At 48.3% G+C, this 23,394-nt stretch overlaps 1 protein-coding gene across 1 annotated transcript in view; it reads left to right on the forward strand.

The window, feature by feature from the left end:
- Window positions 1-23,394, forward strand: part of GHRHR (growth hormone releasing hormone receptor) — a 34,629-nt gene that overhangs the window by 231 nt on the left and 11,004 nt on the right. Inside the window, exons 2-9 of the mRNA XM_064162923.1 lie at window positions 7,706-7,811; window positions 9,503-9,610; window positions 11,596-11,696; window positions 13,633-13,730; window positions 17,386-17,518; window positions 19,917-20,070; window positions 22,384-22,444; window positions 22,558-22,627. Of these exons, the coding sequence (XP_064018993.1) occupies window positions 7,706-7,811; window positions 9,503-9,610; window positions 11,596-11,696; window positions 13,633-13,730; window positions 17,386-17,518; window positions 19,917-20,070; window positions 22,384-22,444; window positions 22,558-22,627 (831 nt within the window). The remainder of the gene's footprint in view (window positions 1-7,705; window positions 7,812-9,502; window positions 9,611-11,595; window positions 11,697-13,632; window positions 13,731-17,385; window positions 17,519-19,916; window positions 20,071-22,383; window positions 22,445-22,557; window positions 22,628-23,394) is intronic.

Here is a 23,394-nt window from a genome sequence, read left to right on the forward strand (position 1 = left end):
TAAGAAGTGTGAATGGTGGCAGAAGGGACACGGTTTAGGATCTGTATATCAGTGCATTTCACTGCTTTCTTACCACTCACTCACTCAGGAGAAACAACCTCACTGGCAGAACCCCTCCATTTTTAATGTGTAGCCTTTAAAAGCAGAAAGTAGAGATCTGTTGCATCAGAGCAGCTGAGGTTTGATAGCTTTCTTAACTTTCACACAGTCTTATCACTTAGAGTTCTACCTGCCTTGTTGGTAGCATTAATGCTGCTCAACCTGTGAGCAGCTGAGGTGCTGCAGGTAACAACTCAACTGAACCAGCAGGATGCTTGTGGCAGGGTTAGAAATAGCAACTCCAATGAAAATCCTGGAGGTCTGCTGAGGTCTTGCTTTGGCTGATAACTACTAAATCAGCATTCAGCATCACACAGATATCAGGAAAGGTCTTTGATAAGGGACAGGAGGATCTTTTCTTTACTTGTGAGAGTAATTACAATTTTCAGCACCTTCCACTTGTGACCCTTCTGCTCTATTTTGTCCTCTTCCCTGGGAATCTCTTCTCTGAAGAAGCATTTCATCAGCTTGGCTTTTGGGGTCAAGAGAAACAAAACAGTGTGAAATGACTGACAATAGTTAGTTTAGACAATTGTTTAGCCTGGAGGAGACTCAGGGCAGAGCTCATTGCTGTCTACAACTACTTGAAGGGAGATTGTAGCCAGGTGGAGGTTGGTCTCTTCTGCCAGGCAACCAGCAACAGAAGAAGGGGACACAGCCTCAAGCTGTGCCAGGGGAGGTCTAGGCTGGATGTTAGGAGGAATTAGTTGGCAGAGACAGTGATTGGCATTGGAATGGGCTGCCCAGGGAGGTGGTGGTGCTACTGTATCCCTGGAGGTGTTGAAGCCAAGCCTGACTGAGGCACTTAGTGCCATGATCTGGTTGATTGGATAGGGCTTGGTGATAAGCTAGACTGGATGATCTTGGAGGTCTCTTCCAACCTGGTTGATTCTATGATTCTATGAATACATGATTCAAAGCTATCAGTATTGGTGTCATCCGTGTGACAAACTCCACTTCAGTGAGAGAAGCTAAAGATGACTTTGAGTAAGCAGAATATCAAGATTCAGTGCTTATCTTGGAGGATGTTACTGAAGGTATCTGTACAGTACCCGAAGGTAGTGTAGGAACCTTTCCCACTTAGCTACAAGAAACACCACTTCTCTGAAGCTGGTTTGGTTATAACAGGATTATGTAGTGGTTGTGAATGAGCTTCTGTGGAGTGTATAAAAGACTGGATGAGGCACTTAGTGCCATGGTCTGGTTGATTGGACAGGGCTGGGTGCTAGGTTGGACTGGATGAGTTTGGAGGTCTCTTCCAACCTGCTTGATTCTATGATTCTATGATTCTATGATTCTATACTGTGTTGCTCATTATATTAGAATAAAGGACAGGTAAAAATAGTCTCTTATTTCTTTGGAAAAGTGGTTAAAAATCACCCATCTGCTTTCATCATTGGGCTAACTTTGGATACTTCCCCTGGAAAGGCTGGACTCAACTTGTGGGTGAGTTTTAAGCACTTAGGAGGCTGACTGTCAGCTTCCATGAACTGAGATTTTTTTGGCTGTCATTGCTTGTATGATGCCTACTGTAATGTGAAAAGAATGCAAATATTGATCTGTTCTGACATATTTAACAGAAAAAAAAGCATAATTCAGTCAGCAAATATTGCAGGATGCTGTGGAAACACCAATTAAAAACAAAGCAACAAAAAGTATGTTTATTTTCTTATGTGTGAATTTATGTCCCTCTTTAGAGCCTGATCATAGAATCATAGAATCAACCAGGTTGGAAGAGATCTCCAAGATCAGCCAGTCTAACCTAGCACCCAGCCCTATCCAGTCAACCAGACCATGGCACTAAGTGCCTCAGCCAGTCTTCTCTTGAAGACCTCAAGGGATGGTACCTCTACCACCTCCCTGGGGAGTCCATTCCTATGCCAATCACTCTCTCTGCCAACAGCTTCCTCCTAACATCCAGCCTAGACCTCCCCTGGCACAGCTTGAGACTGTCCCCTTCTTCTGTTGCTCAGTGCCTGGCAGAAGAGACCAACCCCCACCTGACTGCAGATTCAATGCAGGTAACTGCAGACAGCAATGAGGTCTGCCCTGAGCCTCTCTGCTGCAGGCTGCACACCCCCAGCTCCCTCAGCCTCTCCTCACAGGGCTCTGCTCCAGGCCCCTCAGCAGCCTTGATGCCATTCTCTGGACATGTTCCAGCACCTCAACATCTCTCTTGAATTGAGGAGCCCACAACTGGACACAGCACTCAAGGGGTGGCCTGAGCAGTGCTGAGCAGAGGGGCACAAGAACCTCCCTTGTCCTGCTGCCCACACTGCTCCTGAGCCAGCCCAGGATGCCATTGGCTCTGCTGCCCACCTGGGCACTGCTGCCTCATCTTCAGCTCCTCTCTCCCAGCACCCCCAGCTCCCTCTCTGCCTGGCTGCTCTCAGCCACTCTGTGCCCAGCCTGTAGTGCTGCCTGGGGCTGTTGTGGCCAAAGTGCATGTAGAAAGTAACCACAAATTTAACAGTCAGGAGGATTGTAGTGAATGGAGTCTAAACCATAGCTCATTCCATCCAAAAGGAACTCCATGAAATAATTCAACTGATCTACACAGAAAAATGCTAGCTGCTATCTGTCATCCTTGTGCAAGGACCCTGAGATGACAAGATGATGATGTGCTTGCAGAAAATCAAGGGAAGTGAACCACACAGACAGACATTTATTCTTGTCTTAAAGAAGGACTCATATCTCTATCCCATTGATGCTTCCAGAAGGGAAGGAAGAAGAAATGAGATGAAATAAGTTTATAGATTCTTTAGAGTAGTTTGGAATTCGATTCTACACCTTGTTTGGGAATACTATTCAGTGCTGTTTGGAAAGTACAAGGGTCTGCTAGATGGAGCCAAAGGCTCTAAGGACACAAATCCATCAAGAACACATACTATGAGTGGAATAATTTTTTTCACTTTATCTTACCTGAGTTTCTGCCATAGCAGATTTTGCTCAGTGTTTATTCAAGTAATGGTGAGCACTGACCTGAATATGACCTGTGAGAGCATCTCTTAAGGTCAAGTCCTCACAGAGGAAGAAGTCATAGTTTAAATACCTGACAATCAGCCTCACCTTCTTATTTGAGATACATGTGGTGAAGTGCTTGTATGAGAATGGAGACTTAGAAAGCAAAAGAAAAGCAAAGAGTTTTCTGGACCAATGAATAAGCCAAAGTTTATTAAATAAACCAATCTTTGTTCTTGCCACCAACATTTCAGTGAGCATGGACAGCTTTCACAGGCAGGAGAAATAATTTGAGACCACATAAATGGACACACTTCCTGCCTCCTGAGGGCTTTCTTGGCACAAAAACATGAGAATCTTGCAAGAGTTTTTCAGTAAACAGGCTGACTGCTTTTGCTACTGGCTAATAAAGCTTTCTGCAGTAGATGCCACAAGTTCTTTCCTTGTACTCAGCACTGCTCAGGCCACACATTGAGTGCTGTGTCCAGTTCTGGGCTCCTCAATTCAAGAGAGATGTTGAGGTGCTGGAAGGTGTTGAGAGAAGGGCAGCAAGGCTGGGGAGGGGCCTGGAACAGAGCCCTGTGAGGAGAGGCTGAGGGAGCTGGGGGTGTGCAGCCTGCAGCAGAGGAGGCTCAGGGCAGAGCTCTGTGCTGCCTGCAGCTCCCTGCAGGGAGGCTGTAGCCAGGTGGGGTTGGGCTCTGCTGCCAGGCAAGCAGCAGCAGAATAAGGGGACAGAGTCTGAAGCTGTGGCAGGACAGGTCTAGGCTGGATGTTAGGAGGAAGTTGTTGTCAGAGAGAGTGATTGGTATTGGAATGGGCTGCCCAGGGAGGTGGTGGAGTGGCTGTGACTGGAGGTGTTGAAGCCAAGCCTGGCTGGGGCACTTAGTGCCATGATCTGATTGATGGGTCAGGGCTGGGTGCTAGGTTGGCCTGGATGATCTTGGAAGTCTCTTCCAACCTGGTTGATTCTATAATTATAAGTGATGGATGGTGAGGTTTTCAGCATAGATGACTTTCATGGTGCAGGGTGAGCCTAAAGGTGGAAGAAAGTATGTTGGCATGAGAAGAGATGTTAGGAGAGAAAAGATGTCCAAGGCAGATGCAAAGTTTCTGTCACTCCATCTACCACTGTGCAGTTGAGGGGTTCTCTAAACTGCATCTTTTCACTGTCTTGGGATGACATCACTGAGGTGCATAGCAGGTCTCCACCTCTAGCCTCTGCTCCATCCATTCATAATTACTTTCCTTTCACATACACCAAACTTCATTCAGCTTTGCACATGGGGTCCTCTTTTGCATCACTGCCTTAAACTCACCCATGGCACTGCTGTCTGTCAGTTTGGGAGGAAAACAACATAGAATCATAGAATCAACCAGGTTGGAAGAGACCTCTAAGATCATCCAGCCCAACCTAGCACCCAGCCCTAGCCAGTCAACCAGACCATGGCACTAAGTGCCCCAGCCAGGCTTGGCTTCAACACCTCCAGGCACAGCAACTCCACCACCTCCCTGGGCAGCCCATTCCAATGCCAATCACTCTCTCTGACAACAACTTCCTCCTAACATCCAGCCTAGACCTCCCCTGGCACAACTTCAGACTGTGTCCCCTTCTTCTGTTGCTGCTTGCCTGGCAGAAGAGCCCAACCCCACCTGGCTACAGCCTCTCTACAGGTAGTTATAGACAGCAATGAGCTCTGCCCTGAGCCTCCTCTTCTGCAGGCTGCACACCCCCAGCTCCCTCAGCCTCTCCTCTTAGGGTTTGTGCTCCAGGCCCCTCACCAGCATTGATGCCCTTCTCTGGACACCTTCCAGCACCTCAATATCTCTCTTGAATTGAGTGGCCCAGAACTGGACACAGCACTCAAGGTGTGGCCTGAGCAGTGCTGAGACAGGGGCAGAATAACCTCCCTCATCCTACTGGCCACACCATCCCTGGAAGTGCAGTAAATGGAAAACCTACTTCCTTCTAGGGCATACATGTGGATTTTCAACTGCCAGGGTCCAAACTCCAGAAGAAAAGCTGTGCAGTTAGTTAATTCAGTGTTCTCCAGCAGCCAAGCAGCCCCATTTGATAGCCAATACACAACTGAAATGCTCGACATGGAGAGGAAACACCAACTTGTTGGGATGGATCTGTCCCCTGGATGAACTGAAAGCCCAGCTATTAATTTCCCAGCTTCCCTGAATATTAACCTTCCCAGGGTGGAACAGGAGTGAGCCATATGCCAGCCACCTGTTCCCCACGCCAGGCGCACCCTGAGTCTATTCTCTGCCGCGCGTATCTGTGCCCTCTGATCACACGTACAGAGCACCCTGGCTGCTGTGGCCAGGGTGCACAGCTAAGGTGACAGTGTCTCTGATGACAACTGACATTGTGGGACTGGGGACAAAGGGCATTGTTGGGCAAGGCATATAGTGCTCTCTTAATGACAAGTGGACACGTATAGATTGAGAAGCACACCCACAGCAGTTGTGATACAGAACAGCCTGCTGCAGGTGGAGTTCCTTTGTTCCCAAGGCACTCTGCTCTCTAATTCTCTTGTGGTGTCCATGAAAGCACAAACCAGGAGCAGTGTGACCAGTAGGAGGAGGGAGGTTATTCTTCTCCTGTGCTCAGCACTGCTCAGGCCACACCTTGAGTGCTGTGTCCAGTTCTGGGCTCCTCCATTCAAGAGAGATGTTGAGGTGCTGGAAGGTGTCCAGAGAAGGGCAAAAAAGCTGGTGAGGGGCCTGGATCACAGCCCTATGAGGAGAGGCTGAGGGAGCTGGGGGTGTGCAGCCTGCAGCAGAGGAGGCTCAGGGCAGAGCTCATTGCTGTCTACAACTCCCAGAAGGGAGGCTGTAGCCAGGTGGGGTTGGGCTCTGCTGCCAGGCAGCCAGCAACAGAAGAAGGGGACACAGCCTCAAGCTGTGCCAGAGGAGGTCTAGGCTGGATGTTAGGAGGAAGCTGTTGTCAGAGAGAGTGATTGGCATTGGAATGGGCTGCCCAGGGAGGTGGTGGAGTCTCTGTGTCTGGAGGTGTTGAAGCCAAGCCTGACTGGGGCACTTAGTGCCATGGTCTGGTTGCTTGGCCAGGGCTGGATGCTAGGTTGGGCTGGATGAGCTTGGAGGTCTCTTCCAACCTGGTTGATTCTATGATTCTCTGATTCTAAGGACTGAAACAACTAAAAGGTCCTGCTCTTAAGCCACTGGGTGACAATTTATCAACTATTTTGTTTTTACACCAACATACCAATGCAACAAATGCTATGGAGCAGATGGTTGGGTTTGGTTTGGTTTGGTTTAGAGTGTTATCTGCCCCCCCACACTTCACAAAAATCACCCAGACTGGGCTCAGCCCATCTGAAATTTGAATGAAGCTTTATCTTTACAGCTTAGCACAATATGCAAGCAGACATTTGCAGTCTATACAGCTACAGACAGAAATAGATCAGTTAAAGGTAATACAGAAACACAACAGCCCTCCCAGAAAAAAGAGTCCCCAGGAGGGCTCCCAGCCACCCTTTCACCTTCTTCCCACCCCTCTGCCTTACCTCAGACTTTGCCTTATGTTCAAGGTGAGTTTGGAGGATCGGCCAGGGGAGTTAGGAAGCAGATGGATTAGTCAGGCAGCAAGTTAAAGAGAGAGAGAAAAGTGCAGCCCAAAAGCCAGAGAGCAACTCTGTTATCTGTGTTCTTGTTTTTATCCATCTCAGCAAGCCTCTGAGTGCATCAGGCATCCCCACTGTTTCCTTTTCACAGCCTTATCATCTAGTTCTTTTCACCAAAATATCCCAGCTAGGCTCAAACCAGCACATTTCCCAAAGAAAGGAATTTTGCCTCCCACCTCGTGTAAGGAAAGGCAGATGTCAGAAGACAGAGAGCAGAGTCACTCTGTTTTGGAGTGAAAGAGCTCATTCAGAAGGCAATTTTCAGTAATTGTGTGTGGTTTCAAGTTGCTGTCTCTTTGGAGGTCATTACAGGCTGTGCTGAGAAGCAAGTGGAGCTACCAACTTCCAACAGTTCCACAGTCTGATAATCCACTCCATTGCCTTTTAGAGGGCCCAGTTGAGTTCATCTGCCAAACATATTTCGGCTTCTGCAGAGATTGTGTCACCCTCTGACTGCTAAACCCTAAGCTGTTGTTCTGTGTCCTTAACCCAGCCAGGTCAGCCACTACCTGCTGTCTACAACTACCTGAGGGGAGGTTGTGGCCAGGAGGAGGTTGCTCTCTTCTCTCAGGTGGCCAGCAGCAGAACAAGAGGACACAGCCTCAGGCTGCACCAGGGGAGATTTAGGCTGGAGGTGAGGAGAAAGTTCTTCCCTGAGAGAGTCATTGGACACTGGAATGGGCTGCCTGGGGAGGTGGTGGAGTCGCCGTCCCTGGAGCTGTTCAAGGCAGGACTGGACGTGGCACTTGGTGCCATGGTCTGGCCTTGAGCTCTGTGGTAAAGGGTTGGACTTGATGATCTGTGAGGTCTCTTCCAACCTTGGTGATACTGTGATACTGTGATAAAAGTGGGCCTGGACTGAATCACAGAATCAACCAGGGTGGAAGAGACCTCTAAAATCATCCAGTCTAACCTAGCACCCAGCCCTAGCCAATCAACCAGACCATGGCACCCAACCTCTTCTTGCTAGTGATCAGAAACTCCTCTCCTTGCAGGTGGCTGGAATAGTCCATCCAGAATGTGACTTTATGGTAGAGCTGAAGAAAAAGGAGTCTGAGTGTCTGGAGGACCCAGAAGAGCATGGAAATACAACACCAGCAGGTACCCATACCTGGGGAGTGAAATGAGTTACAGGGAAGCAACACTCTAGCAGAATCCAAACACAGCCATGCTGCCAGTGTGTGTGTTGCAGTGTTTCATTTATTGTCCCACATCCCTGCTCTCTGATCAGCTGCTGTTCCATCTCATCCTATTGCCTTCCTTTCTTTTTATCACCACATTCAGGTACAGATCATGAATCTATCTGAGTGAATCCTTGTGTTGTTGATTTGTTCTTTCCCCAACAGGATGCTATTGGGGTGTCATGGTTGTTATGTGGGAGTGTGCTCACCTTTGATGGGAAATAAAAGTGATGGAGAGCCTGGAAAACAAGTCTTACAGGGAGCAGATGAGGGAACTGGGGTTGTTTAGGCTCAGAAGAGGAGGCTGATGTGAGACAACATTGCTCTCTACAACTACCTGAAAAGAAGCTGTGTTGAGGTGGGGGTCAGTCTCTTCTTCCTAGCATCAAGTGAGAGAATGAGAGGAAATGGAATCAAATTGTTCCAGGAGAGTTTAGAATGGAAATTAAGAAATATTTTGAACCTGAAAGTGTGGTCAGGCAATGGAGCAGCCTGCCCAGGGAGAAGTGGTGAAGCCACTGTCCCTGGAGGTGTTCAAAAACCATGTAGATGTGGCATTTTGGGACGTGGTTTAATGGCCATGGTGGTGTTAGGTTGAGAATTAGACTCAACTATCTTAGAAGTCTTTTCCAGTTGAAAGCATTCTGTTATATGGTGGATGAGAAGCTCCACAGGAGCCAGCAGTGTGCACTTGCAGCCCAGAAAGCCAAGCAGAGCCTGGGCTGCAGCAGCAGCAGTGTGGCCAGCAGGGCCAGGGAGGTGATTCTCCCCCTCTGCTCTGCTCAGCTGAGACCCCACCTGGAGTACTGCATCCAGTGCTGGAGCCCCTGGGACAAGAGGGATATGGAGATGCTGGAGAGTGTCCAGAGCAGGGCCAGGAGGATGCTGAGAGGGCTGCATCAGCTCTGCTGTGAGCACAGACTGAAAGAGTTGGGGCTGTGCAGGCTGGAGCAGAGGAGGCTCCCAGGTGACCTTCTTGTGGCCTTCCAGCATCTGAAGGGGGCTACAAAAAAGCTGGGGAGGGACTTTTGAGGCTCTCAGGGAGTGCCAGAAGTGGGGGGAATGGAGCAAAGCTGGAGGTGGGGAGATTCAGCCTGGAGGTGAGGAGGAAGTTGTTGAGCAGGAGAGTGGTGAGAGGCTGGACTGGGCTGCCCAGGGAGGTGGTTGAGGCCCCATGGCTGGAGGTGTTTAAGGCCAGGCTGGCTGAGGCTGTGTGCAGCCTGCTCTAGGGTAGGGTGTCCCTGGACATGGCAGGGGGGTTGGAACTGTCTACTCCTTGTGGTCCCTTCCAACCCTGACTGATTCTCTGATTCTCTAAAAACAGGCTAAGCCCTTAAGAAGCATCATAAACTGATCTGCCTTTCAGAGCTGAGTGTCCCTCCCATTTCCACAATGTATTTTCATTTATTGCATTAAGCCTGAAAGCAACTCAAGTGTAAAGATTAAACAGTCCCATAGAGGTGCTTATAGCTCATTGCAGAATCAAAAATGTGCCTGAACTCTGTTTCTAAGATAGGTAAGGTGTGGAGTGGTATAGTTTGAAAAGGTTTACTTCTTTTATTTTGCTCAAATGCAATTATGCTTAGAAATATATTTCACTTTCTGTCTGAGGCTGCAAGAGATCTTGGGACAAATTACTGTGCTGGCCAGAGGCAGAAGCTGGAGAGACTCTCACTTTGCCCTGCCCAAACGTCCTCTTTCACTTCATGAAGAAGCCAGGTGATACTCTCTCATGGTTCTGCTTTCATTCTTGTGTTGCATGCCTGGCAAGAGCATATGTAGAAATGGAAGGTGATGACAGAAGGTTGCAAATTGCTGCTCTCTACTTGGATCAGAGCATCACTGCAAAGATTTCAGTAGGGTCTAAGAGAGCTTAGCAGTTCTCTTCATATTTTAAGCATTATGCACAACTGGATGTAATCCCATACATAGTCTACCATGAGGCCCTGAGTCAAAGAACACTGAAACCAATCCAGTGATTTCCACAAACCCTGGGATCAGCTTGTGTGAGTTTTCTACAGACCTTGATTATGGCTTGTCCAGGTCAGGATTTAAGCATGGAGCTTTATGAGATTTATGCTCTGATTAGCATGGATTGAAATAAAAGGCAGAGGGATGAATAATGTGATTGCTCTTTAAATCACAGCTGGACATACAGAGCAGAATGTTTTGTCCTTGAAGTAGCATATGTGTGGAGTCAAATGTGAGATTATGCAGACTGATGTCTTTGTGACTGCTTGGGCCCTGGGTGAATAAGCTGAATAAGGATAAGCTGAAAGTCCACAAAGAGGAAATATTCTTCCAAGAAAGACTTAGATCTGGCAGCCCCACAGGGAAAAGAGACTGCAAAGCTCAACCTTTGCCTCTCCCAACAGATGCTAGTTATAAATGAGGGATCAGGAAAATCCTTTTCATCTGCACAGATTCATTTCCTGCCCTGGCATTCTCTTACTTATCCTTCCTCTGAATCACAAACCTGTTTGTGCACTACCCTCACTGAACAACCTGCTTATTCCAGTCTCTGATTTGCAAAGACAGGGTAAGCCTCAAGCAAGGTGGGAATGAGAAAGGATATACTAAAGGGATGAGTGCTGACCAAGGCAGAAGTCTGATGGAGCAGTGCTCCTCAGCCTTCTTCTAAACCCTTCCTTGTCCCTGAGACGATTTCTTCCTGACTCAGTATTTACAGTATCATCATCATCATCAGGGTTGGAAAAGACCTCACAGATCATCAAGTCCAACCCTTTACCACAGAGCTCAAGGCCAGACCATGGCACCAAGTGCCACGTCCAGTCCTGCCTTGAACTGCCCCAGGGACGGCGACTCCACCACCTCCCCGGGCAGCCCATTCCAGTGTCCAATGACTCTCTCCTTCCCACCTCTACCCATCACCTTGGTTTATTTCCTTTCTCACAATGTTAACCTCCAGATTAAGTGACAATTTTGAGTAGTGTTAACCCTCCTGGGGGAGTGGTCTTGACCCTGAGCCCAGGTGGTCCTGACCCCTTCCCAGGGGTGGGTCTGACACTGCCAGATGTGATGGTTAGCCACTGCCTCTGCCTGTCTAAATTCCTATGAAAGCAGAGGAACTTCTTGCTTCTCTCTCTCTCTGCTTGCCAGCAGCACTATCCTGTTCCCTGCTACTCTTTGTTTTCCCACATGGCCATAATCCACGAGGCAGACAAGCCATTGCCACCAAATCTGGTTATATAGATATACACATATATATCTTGTACCTTCTTTTCCCTTCCCTAAGCCTTTTGTGACTTCCTTACCTCAAGTACCTGTTATTCATTGTTGAAATTGTCATCCTTGAACTTCCAAATCACAGTGAGATGATTTATTTGGGTCTGCACACATCTCTCTACATCTAACTCCTTTTTCTTTGGGAAAGAAGGGGGAAAGAGGGAAGGGCATCCTATAAATTGTTATTGGTTCTATTGAGTCTATTTGAGTCTCTGGGAAATTTAAAGTAGAACCTAGACAGCTTGGTATAGAATCATAGAGTGCTTGGGGTTGTTATCTGACTGCAAAATGTACACATGAAAAAGTGCTGTCAACTCTGTCAGATGCTCATGGAGATGATTCTCCTCTCCCTGCATGCCCTTCATGTCATCAAGAGGTGTTCTTCTGCATTTGATTTTCTGCTCTGAGGCTCCTCAGTAAAAAAAATAATGATTAAAGAAAAAGTGTTACTGTTTCAGCAGGGACAGTAAAAAGGAACTGCACTAAGGCAGGCTGGTCTGACCCATTCCCTCCCTACCATATTGCTTGTCCAGTAGAAGATGAGATTCCACTGGAAGAAGTAAGTTTAATTGTGTACATACATGCGAGTGCTGTGCTGACATGGTAGGACTCCATCCTGTTGCTGAGGAATGCAGCAGAAGGAAAGCCAGCAGGGGCTGCACTTTCTCACCAGCTCTGGAATGCAGTTGGAATTTTAGCCTAGTCACTAAGGATGTTCTATGATCCAGGTGTAAGAGAGAAAAGGAGCAAGTCAAAACCTATATTGGTTTTAAACGAAACACACCATGGTCATGAACATGATCCTGGTTACACAAAGCCTCTGTTGTGGTTAGATTTTTCTCTCTTACTAGCAGCTGTGGAGAAAGTGAGGAGTAACTCAGTAGAAAACAAAATGAAGAAATATATACTAAGTTAAAACTGATGGAAGGGAAGTAGAAATCACTTTGAGTGGTTAAAAATGAGTTTGTAGTCTAACTCTGCAGAGGCTGAGTACTGCAAGTTTCTCTTGAGTTGTAGAAGTCAAGTGAACACCACCTTGGATTTGTTCACTGGAGAGAGAGTGAAAATTGCATTTATACTGCAGCTGAAGAACTATCATAGAATCATAAAATCAACCAGGTTGGGAGAGACCTCCAAGATCATCCAGGCCAATCTAGCACCCAGCCCTGGCCAATCAACCAGACCATGGCACTAAGTGCCCCAGCCAGGCTTTGCTTCAAAGCCTCCAGGGATGGTGACTCCACCATCTCCCTGGGCAGCCCATTCCAATGCCAATCACTCTCTCTGACAACAACTTCCTCCTAACATCCAGCCTAGACCCTACTCTGGCACAGCTTGAGACTCTGTCCCCTTCTTCTGTTGCTGCTGGCAGCAGAGCCCAACCCCACCTGGCTACAGCCTCCCTGCAGGCAGCTGCAGTCAGCAATGAGCTCTGCCCTGAGCCTCCTCTTCTGCAGGCTGCACAGCCCCAGCTCCCTCAGCCTCTCCTCACAGGCTTTGTGTTCCAGGCCTTTCACCAGCTTTGTGGCCCTTCTGTGGCCATGCTCTCACACTACTGATTTTGCCATAGACTCAATTTAGACAGTTTTTAAACACCTAAAACAAATGAAACAGATCCTACTCAATGCCAGCCTTCTAATGCCTTTAGTCATACTTAAGATTCAAAACAAGTATCTGCCCTTCTCCACTATGAACTGTAGCAGTGCCCTACATAGTTGCATAGGTTTTAGGATATAAAAGCTTTGGAATAGGACTCAAGAGACAGATTAGATTAGATGGAAGGGAATAGTTCAGGTGGCCAGTGCCAGAATGAGAGGACACAGCCTCAGGCTGTGCCAGGGGAGATTTAGGCTGGAGGTGAGGAGAAAGTTGTTGTCAGAGAGAGTCATTGGACACTGGAATGGGCTGCCCGGGGAGGTGGTGGAGTCGCCGTCCCTGGAGCTGTTCAAGGCAGGACTGGACGTGGCACTTGGTGCCATGGTCTGGCCTTGAGCTCTGTGGTGAAGGGTTGGACTTGATGATCTGTGAGGTCTCTTCCAACCTTGGTGATACTGTGATACTGTGAAAGTGAAGGAAAGGCTGATAGAATTTTGTATTCACCATGCAGCCAACTGCCAGCAGCATTGTCCAGCTCCTGATGTGAAGCAAACACAGTATAAAATGCAGTGCCTATAGAAACACAGAAAGGATTCCACAATGCCTTTGTGGCAGACTGGTTTGGGGGTTTGTGGCTTTATGACTGAGCTTGACACCATTCTGGTCAATGCACATTTCTTTATCAGGCTGGGCTGTATCCACATAGCCATGGAAAGGTCTTCACAAAAGAAACATCAGGAGAGATTTCAGCTGAATTTTGTGGGATGAAAAGGGGAGGAGGGAGAGGGGGAAAGGCAGTCAAGGATGTGAAGAGATTGGAAACAGCAAACTGCCAGAATCTGTAAACCTACTGTCACTGAGCTGCAAGTTGTGTGACAAAAGGTTCTCTTTTTTTACAGCAGTCCTACTTTTCCACTATAAAGATCATTTACACTGTGGGGTACAGTGTATCCATCACCTCACTCATCATTGCTGTGACAGTTCTTATTGCATTCAGGTATGTAAAGTTATCCTCCAAATTCAACTGTTCTTATAGTCTATAGAATCAGAGAATGGCTTAGGTTGGAAGGGACCTCCAAAGGTCATCTATTCTGAGTATCTTGGATGGTAAAAAGCAACATTAGATACAATAAATTAACAATAAAAACTTCTGGACATACTGGTTTGGTAACAAACTGAAACTAGAAACCAGTGATTAGAATCATAGAATGGTTCAGGTTGGAAGGGACCTCAAGGACCATCCAGTTCCAACCACCTGCCATAGGCAGAGACACCTCCCACTAGAACAGCTTGCTCAAGGTCTCATCCAACCTGGCCTTGAACACCTCCAGGGAGGGAGCAGCCACAACCTCCCTGAGCAACCTGTGCCAGTGTCTCACCACCCTCACTGCAAGCAACCCTTTCCTAACATCCAGTTTCAATCTCCCCTCTGCCAGTTTAAACCCATTCCCCTTGTCCTATCATTACAAGACCTTGTCAATAGTCCCTCCCCAGCCTTCCTGTAGCCCCCTTCAGATACTGGAAGGCAAATATAAGGTCTCCTGGAAGCCTTCTCTTCTCCAGCTTGCACAGCCCCAACTCTCTCAGCCTGTCCTCACAGCAGAGCTACTGTAGCCTTGTGAGCATCCTTGCGGCCTCCTCTGGACTGGCTCCAACACTTCCATGTCCTGCTTGTGCTGGGGGCTCCAGAACTGCCCCCAGGACTGCAGGTGGGGTGTGAGGAGAGCAGAGCCAAGGGGCAGAATCCCCTCCCTTGCCCTGCTGCCCACACTGCTCTTGCTGCAGCCCAGCACAGGGTTGTGTCTGGGCTGCACTCCCACTGCAGGCTCCTGTTGAGCTTTTCACCAGCCCAGACCCCCAGGTCCTGTTCCTCAGGGCTGCTCTCAGCCATTCCCAACCCAGCCTGGAGTTGTGTTTGGGGTTGCACCCAGCTAGGTGCAATTAGAGAGTGCTGGGCGCAAGAAGAATCAGAACTGGGAAACAAACCCTGGCTGTCTATTGGCAAAACTCAGCAGCTGGCTCTGATCTTAAATAATCAACAAATAAATTGGCTTGGTGTAGCTGGAATGAAGGTTTATTTTTATCATCTCTATATTCATGCCTTTATGGCTTCTGGGACTTTATATGAGTAAGGAGGATACACACAAAGAGTCAGTGGTCCTATGGCACAATATTTACTACTACTGAAATACAACTAAAGCTGAGTTCTGAAAGTTAGGTTCTGAATTTAGCTATGTTTGGTAAGATTTCATTGATACTGCATTGTCCAGCCTGCATTTTCAGGTATAATGTAGAGGATCTAGAGTAAAATGGATCATTTTATCATTTTATGCAGATCTCATGTTTGCTGGCATGCAGGGTTTGTTTTATTACTCTTTGTTTATTTTTGGGCAGCAGTGTTTCTTTTCTCATGCTACACTGAGCATCAGCTTTCTCTGGGGAAAGTTTCCTGATGTCTGCAATTCCTAGTTCATGTCTGGAAGGCAACAGATATGTTTATTGACATCCACCCTGACCTCAGGAAAACAGACCACAATGGACAGAAAGACATTTAGCAATAGGGAGGAACAAACTGCAGTTAACAATGGGGTTGGCATTTGAGGTCAATGATAAAATGTTGTGTAGGTTAAGCAAGCTTTAAGCTGGGCTCCTCAGTTCAAGAGAGATGCTGAGGGGCTGGAAGGTGTTAAGAGAAGGGCAGCAAGGCTGGGGAGGCGCCTGGAGCACAGCCCTGTGAGGAGAGGCTGAGGGAGCTGGGGGTGTGCAGCCTGCAGCAGAGGAGGCTCAGGGCAGAGCTCATTGCTGGCTACAGCTATCTGAAGGGAGGCTGTAGCCAGGTGGGGTTGGGCTCTGCTGCCAGACAAGCAGCAACAGAAGAAGGGGACAGAGTCTGAAGTTGTGCCAGGGGAGATCTAGGCTGGATGTTAGGAGGAAGTTGTTGGCAGAGAGAGTGAGTCAGAACAGGACCAGGGGCTACTGGCTGACAGGAGCTGAACATGAGCCAGCAGTGTGCCTAGGTGGTCACGAAGGCCAACATCATCCTGTGGTCAGCAGGAATAGGGAGAGAGATTGTCTCCCTGTACTTGGTACTGGTGAGAGTACATCTCACATATTAGGTTGAGTTTTCAGCTGCTCCCTGTAAGAAGGACATTGAGGCATGAGAGCATGCCCAAAGAAGAGCAACAAACCTGGTAAAGAGTCTAGAGCACAAGTCCTAAGAGGAGCAGCTGAGGGAAGTGGAGGGAAGGTTGCTCAGGGGACACCTTCTTGCTCTCTGTTTGAAAGGAGATTGTAGGGAGGTGGGGGTCAGTCTCTTGAAGTGATAGGGCAAGAGGACACAGCCCCAAGTTTCTGCAGGGAAGCAGCGGAGTCACCGTTCCTGAAGGGGTTGAAAAGATGTGGAGTGCAATGCTGAGAGACAGGGGCTGGTGGTGGACTTGCAGTGCTGGGCTGATGGCTGGACTCAGTTAAGGGTCTTTTCCAGCCTAGATGATTCTCTTGTTCTATGATCACCATGGCATCTCCTCACAAAGAGGGAGATTAAAGTGCAGCCTGTGAGTGAAATGTCTTACATGAGGAAGGTTTCTGTCTCTGCCTGCAGAGAGAGCTCAGTGGATTACAGTGTTATATGTGTCCAGAAGAACCTGAGATGAAAGGGAGGCTTTTGGTGTGTTTTAACTACTGCCAGCTCAATTCCTTCAGTTACCTCAGGAAGACCTCTCTCATCCTGCAGAAGGATCATTATTTTAAATGTTAAAAAATTTTTCATGACACCAAGCTGGGGGCAGATGTGGCTGGGTTGGAGGGCAGAAGGGCTCTGCAGCAGGACCTTGACCGTCTGGATAGATGGGCAGAGTCCAAGGGGATGGTGTTCAATAGCTCCAAGTGCAGGGTGCTGCACTTTGGCCACAACAACCCCATGCAGAGATACAGGCTGGGGTCAGAGTGGCTGAGAGCAGCCAGACAGAGAGGGATCTGGGGGTGCTGATTGATACCCACCTGAACATGAGCCAGCAGTGTGCCCAGGTGGCCAAGAGAGCCAGTGGCATCCTGGCCTGCATCAGGAATGGTGTGGTCAGCAGGAGCAGGGAGGTCATTCTGCCCCTGTACTCTGCACTGGTTAGACCTCACCTTGAGTGCTGTGTTCAGTTCTGGGCCCCCCAGTTTAGGAGGGACATTGAGATGCTTGAGCGTGTCCAGAGAAGGGCAACGAGGCTGGGGAGAGGCCTTGAGCACAGCCCTACGAGGAGAGGCTGAGGGAGCTGGGATTGGTTAGCCTGGAGAAGAGGAGGCTCAGGGGAGACCTTATTGCTGTCTGCAACTACCTGAGGGGAGGTTGTGGCCAGGAGGAGGTTGCTCTCTTCTCTCAGGTGGCCAGCACCAGAACAAGAGGACACAGCCTCAGGCTGTGCCAGGGGAAATTTAGGCTGGAGGTGAGGAGAAAGTTCTTCCCTGAGAGAGTCATTGGACACTGGAATGGGCTGCCCGGGGAGGTGGTGGAGTCGCCGTCCCTGGAGCTGTTCAAGGCAGGACTGGACGTGGCACTTGGTGCCATGGTCTGGCCTTGAGCTCTGTGCTAAAGGGTTGGACTTGATGATCTGTGAGGTCTCTTCCAACCCTGATGATACTGTGATACTGTGATTTTCTTCCAGGAGGCTTCGCTGTCCCAGGAATTATATCCATGTACAGCTCTTTCTTACTTTTATCTTCAAAGCTGTTGCTGTTTTCATTAAGGATGCTCTCCTTTTCCAAGGGGAAGACATCGACCATTGCAGCTTCTCCACAGTAAGCACACTGAAAAGCAGAGCGTTGTGGTACTTGATGCTTTTGCAAGCCATCTTTGTACCTTTCATGGTTCTTTTTCACTGCCTACTGTTTTTCCTCCCCCTAACCAGGTAATGAATCTTTTCTTTTATCCCTTTGATTTTACTAATATACTTTAAATTATTTTATTAATGATATTATTTGTATTATTCATAATTATATTACAATATTCATAGAATCATAGAATCAACCAGGTTGGAAGAGACCTCCAAGCTCATCCAGGCCAACCTAGCATCCAGCCCTACCCAGTCAACCAAACCATGGCACTAAGTGCCCCAGCCAGACTTTTCCTGAACACCTCAAGGGATGGCGACTCCACCACCTCCCTGGGCAGCCCATTCCAATGCCAATCACTCTCTCTGGGAAGAACTTCCTCCTAACATCCAGCCTATACTTCCCCTGGCACAACTTGTGACTGTGTACCCTTGTTCTATTGGTGGTTTTATTAATTTTTATTAATTGCTTTAATTTTCTTTGTTAGATTTTGCCTCCAGAACTGTGTACCTCACAACCTTCTCTCTTGTTCTCCTCTAGCACTGCTGTCCACAACTACCTGAAGGGAGGTTGTAGCCAGGTGGGGTTGGTCTCTTCTCCCAGACAACCAGCAATAGAACAAGAGGACACAGTCTCAAGTTGTGCCAGGCTGGATGTTAGGAGGAAGTTGTTGTCAGAGAGAATGATTGGCATTGGAATGGGCTGCCCAGAGAGGTGGTGGAGTTGCCATTCCTGGAGGTGTTCAAGAGGAGACTGGATGAGGCACTTAGTGCCATGGTGTAGTTGACTGGATAGGGCTGGGTGCTAGGTTGGCCTGGCTGATCCTTGAGGTCTCTTCCAACCTGGTTGATTCTATGATTCTATGATTCTACTCTAAATCTCTCTTGTTCTCCTCTAGTACTCTGAATCAGAGACAGATTTGGCTAAAGGAAAAGCCCCACATCATTACACTGTCACATCTGCAGTCTAACATTGAAGAACTCTGAGTACCTCCTAACACAACTTCTAAAAGATGTCTCTTCTAGTAATGTTTGATATTTGGAGTTCTATCTGGAGGCTCTGAATTGTAAGTCTCAAGACATGTAAGGTACTAAAAAAAATCAATTTTGGCTTGACCCAATCACAAATACTGTCAACAGGACAATGATTTTCAAAGCCAAGATTCTTCTACACTGCTCACAGCCAGGCAGAAGTGTAAAACTGAGCACAAGGAGGAAAGTGAGCACTGGGACATCTTTGAAAGGGCTGTGTAGCATTTGATTCCACTCAGGTAAGGTACACTGAAGGTGGTGCATTGGTGGGAGAACTCATGTGCTTGAGAGACCAAGCTGTGTTTCTGCTGTAGACACACAAAGCAAAACAAGTCAAGATTACAAGGTAAATGATGGTTAAAGCCTTACTATTCAGAAAGCCATAATGCACAGAATCATAGAATCAGTCAGGGTTGGAAGGGACCACAAGGATCAGGCAGTTCCATCCCCCTGACATTGCCAGGGACACCCTACCCTAGAGCAGGCTGCACACAGCCTCAGTCAGCCTGGCCTCAAACACCTCCAGCCATGGGGCCTCAACCACCTCCCTGGGCAACCCAGTCCAGCCTCTCACCACTCTCATGCTCAGGAACTTCCTCCTTACATCCACTCTGAATCTCCCCACCCCCATCTTTGCTCCATTCCCCCCAGTCCTGGCACTCCCTGACAGCCTCAAAAGTCCCTCCCCAGCTTTTTTGTAGCCTCCTTCAGATGCTGGAAGGCCACAAGAAGGTCACCTGGGAGCCTCCACTGCTCCAGCCTGCACAGCCCCAACTCTTTCATTCTGTGCTTACAGCAGAGCTGCTGCAGCCTCTCAGCATCCTCCTGGCCCTGCTCTGGACACTCTCCAGCATCTCCACATCCCTCTTGTCCCAGGGGCTCCAGAACTGGATGCAGTAGAGGGGGAGATTCCCCTCCCTGGCCCTGCTGGCCACACTTCTGCTGCTGCAGCCCAGGCTCTGCTTGGCTTTCTGGGCTGCAAGTGCACACTGCTGGCTCCTGTTGAGCTTCTCCTCCAGCAGCACCCCTAAGTCTCTCTCCTCAGGGCTGCTCTCCAGCCTGGCACTGCCCAGCTTGGAGTTGTGTTTGGTATTGCCTCAACCGAGATGCAGGACCTTGCACTTGATCTTGTTGAACCTTCAGAGGTTGGCTTGTGCCCACCTCTGCAGCCACCTCTGCTGAAGCCATAAATCTGAAACTGTCTTTATACATGCAGGTAATTGTGAGATATTGTTCTTTGTAGATCTCATCCAGATCAAATACCTACTACATCTCCAAATCAAACACATGCAGCCACGAGTAATGCCTAAAATGTGTCTTTTCCTGTTCCCTAGACTGAATGCAAGATCTCAGTTGTTTTCTGCTACTACTTCATGATGACCAATTTCATGTGGCTACTAGTAGAGGCTCTTTATCTAAACTGTCTCCTGCTTTCATCCCTTTCTCATGGAAGAAGATATTTTTGGTGGCTTGTTCTTTTTGGCTGGGGTAAGTAGGGCTTTAACATGAAATTAATAAAATGCAAGGCAGTAAACAAGGCATTACCCATCCCACTAAATGTACTGGATGTGGAATCTGACCTGAGGTGCCAAACGTAGAATCATAGAATCAGTCAGGGTTGGAAGGGACCACAAGGAGCAGCAGTTCCAATCCCCTGCCATTGCCAGGGACACCCTACCCTAGAGCAGGCTGCACACAGCCTCAGCCAGCCTGGCCTCAAATACCTCCAGCCATGGAGCCTCAACCACCTCCCTGGGCAACCCATTCCAGCCTCTCACCACTCTCATGCTGAGGAACTTCCTCATCATGTCCAGGCTGACTCTCTCCACCTCCAGCTTTGCTCCATTCCCCCCAGTCCTGTCACTCCCTGACAGTCTCAAAAGTCCCTCCCCAGCTCTTTTGTGGCCCACTTCAGATCCTGGAAGGCCACAAGAAGGTCACCTGGGAGCCTCCTCTGCTCCAGCCTGCACAGCCCCAACTCTTTCAGTCTGTGCTCACAGCAGAGCTGCTGCAGCCTCTGAGCATCCTCCTGGCCCTGCTCTGGACACACTCCAGCATCTCCACATCCTTGTTGTAACGGTGGCTCCAGAGCTGGATGCAGTAGTCCAGGTGGGGTCTCAGCAGAGTGCAGCAGAGGCATTGCTTTGGTATTATTTTTAGGTGCATAGTGGTGAGGAGAAATCAAGGTTTGGCTTTTTTTGAAGTACTGGAAAATAAATGGAGAATGAAGTGCATTTGAGAAGCCAGTTAACCTCCCTCTCTGTGAGTCTATCCCACAAGCTCAAAGTGATCCCTGGTAGATTAACAGGCCACAAAGGGTAATTTCAGTTCTGAAAATGAATGTTCTGCATCACCATGTGACATGGAGGCAGGGAATTCATGTGGCCAGGTCAGGAAATGTTTAAAAATAGAATTATTTTATTTTCCTGGAACCTCACCCCCAAAACTGTATACAAAAATTAGTTTAGTTTAATTAGCAGACTCAGTTTGATTGAGAATATCTTACAAAGCATGTGATAGATAAATTTGGCTATTTAGGAAGTCAGGAACTGGAAAAGGCTAAGCTATAAACACAGCTTTACCCCTCTATCAGTCAGGCTGAGCAGAAGATTAAGGGAAAAGCTTAGTCACAGAGGTGAGCTGGGCACTCGGCAAAGATCCCCTGCTGGATTCTTTCTGCAGGGGCAGCCTGTGATGTTACCAGCAATATCCCATAGTAGAGATCCATGCCACAGAAGTCTGAGATGAGTCACAGAGCTGCCAAACTAGGAAATGTCTTGAGCACTTCTTCCTGAGTGGGATGGCTGCAGGACGATGCTGCTCTCACAACGGGAGGGGGAGAGCCCAAACTGCTATGGTCCCCAGTCCAGGAGGCAGTTAGCTACTGATAGGGTCTGATATCAACCAGCAACAGAATGAGGAGACACAGTCTCAAGCTGTGCCAGGGCAGGTCTAGCCTGGATGTTAGGAGGAAGTTGTTGGCAGAGAGAGTGATTGGCATTGGAATGGGCTGCCTAGGGAGGTAGTGGAGGCACCATCCCTGGAAGTGTTGAAGCAAAGCCTGGATGAGACATTAATGCCATGGCCTAGGCATGACTGGCTAGGGCTGGGTGCTAGATTGGCCTGGATGATCTTGGAGGTCTCTTCCAACAGGGTTGATTCTATGATTTTATGGTCCCCAATTAGCTACTGATAGGGTCTGAGAGAGGGCAGTCCAGGTGCTGCCATCTCTCTCTCTCAAAGGACCTGAGGCTCACTAAGCCTGCCAGCTTGCACAAAAGAGTGCAGTGGGGAGAGCCCTCCAAAGCAGGGAGGGCATGAAACCACGAGCTGCAGAAAGGTAGGAGCTGTCCAAAAGTGGGGAAGGTCCAGTCACAGCAGGAGCTTGTCCTTCGCAGTGGCAGGGGACACTCTAGATGGGAACTATCAAGGCAGAAAGAAGCACCCCAAAGTGTGAAGAAGCCCAAGGAGGGGACCCTTGCTCTATTTATCCCTTTCTCCTCAACAAAGTGTCCATTTACCATTTACTAGGCACAAAACCACAGCCAATCAGCAGCCCAGTTTCAGCATGGGCATCCCCATGAGTCACCCCACGTGCAGTAAGGGCCATTTGCTGCCCCACTTCAATCCAGCAGGGCGGGGGGTGGTGTGGTGTGGAGAAGCAGGGTTTTGCACCTTACTTCTCACACAGAGATAGAGAAGAGAGGAATTTGGGGTGTCCATGAGATCATGGCAGAGCTTCAGCAGATGAGATGTGGACTATTGGATGAACCAGACACTGACAGGCTGTTTATCTGACAGGCTTCCCAACAGCTTTCACCCTTATGTGGATAGTAGCCAAACTCTACTTCGAAGACACTGCGTAAGTCATTGTTGCCTACATTCTTCTGTTTTCCTGGGTCATGGTTTTTTTTAATTGCAGTAATTATATAGAGATTTTTTCCCCCCCCCCTAATCTTACTGCTGTTTTCTCAGGTGCTGGGATATTAATCAAGAGTCTCCTTACTGGTGGCTAATCAAAGGACCTATTACAATTTCTGTTGGGGTAGGTACTTCTGAGTTTGGCAATATTAACTAGGAGGGGAAAAAAGACATTTAAAGTTGGCTACTAGGAGGAAAAAGATTGCAATTTAAAATTGGCTACTCCTTGCTGAAATGCTGTTTGAAGCAAGGAATGGCAGGATTTCTACTGGAAACTTGCCTGTATTCACTGCAAACTAAAAATATGCAGGGAAAAGAATAGAATAGAATAGAATAGAATAGAATAGAATAGAATAGAATAGAATAGAATAGAATAGAATAGAATGCAATACAATACAATACAATACAATACAATACAATACAATACAATACAATCAACCAGGCTGGAAGAGACCTCCAAGCTCATCCAGACCAACCTAGCACCCAGCCCTGGCCAGTGGCACTAAGTGCCCCAGCCAGGCTTGGCTTCAACACCTCCAGGCACAGAGACTCCACCACCTCCCTGGGCAGCCCATTCCAATGCCAATCACTCTCTCTGACAACAACTTCCTCCTAACATCCAGCCTCAACCTCCCTTGGCCCAACTGGAGACTGTGTCCCCTTGTTCTGTTGCTGCTTGCCTGGCAGCAGAGCCCAACCCCACCTGGCTACAACCTCCCTTCAGGTAGCTGCAGACAGCAATGAGCTCTGCCCTGAGCCTCCTCTTCTCCAGGCTAAAAAATCCCAGGTCTGCCAACCCCAGAACTGCCTTCCCCCCCAGTCTCCCCTCCACCCACCAGAAAAATGAGCCCAACTCAAACCCCAGACATCCTTCAAATAAATGTAGTCTTT

This window comes from Pogoniulus pusillus, chromosome 23 (genome assembly GCF_015220805.1).
Source record: "Pogoniulus pusillus isolate bPogPus1 chromosome 23, bPogPus1.pri, whole genome shotgun sequence".
NCBI lineage: Eukaryota > Metazoa > Chordata > Aves > Piciformes > Lybiidae > Pogoniulus > Pogoniulus pusillus.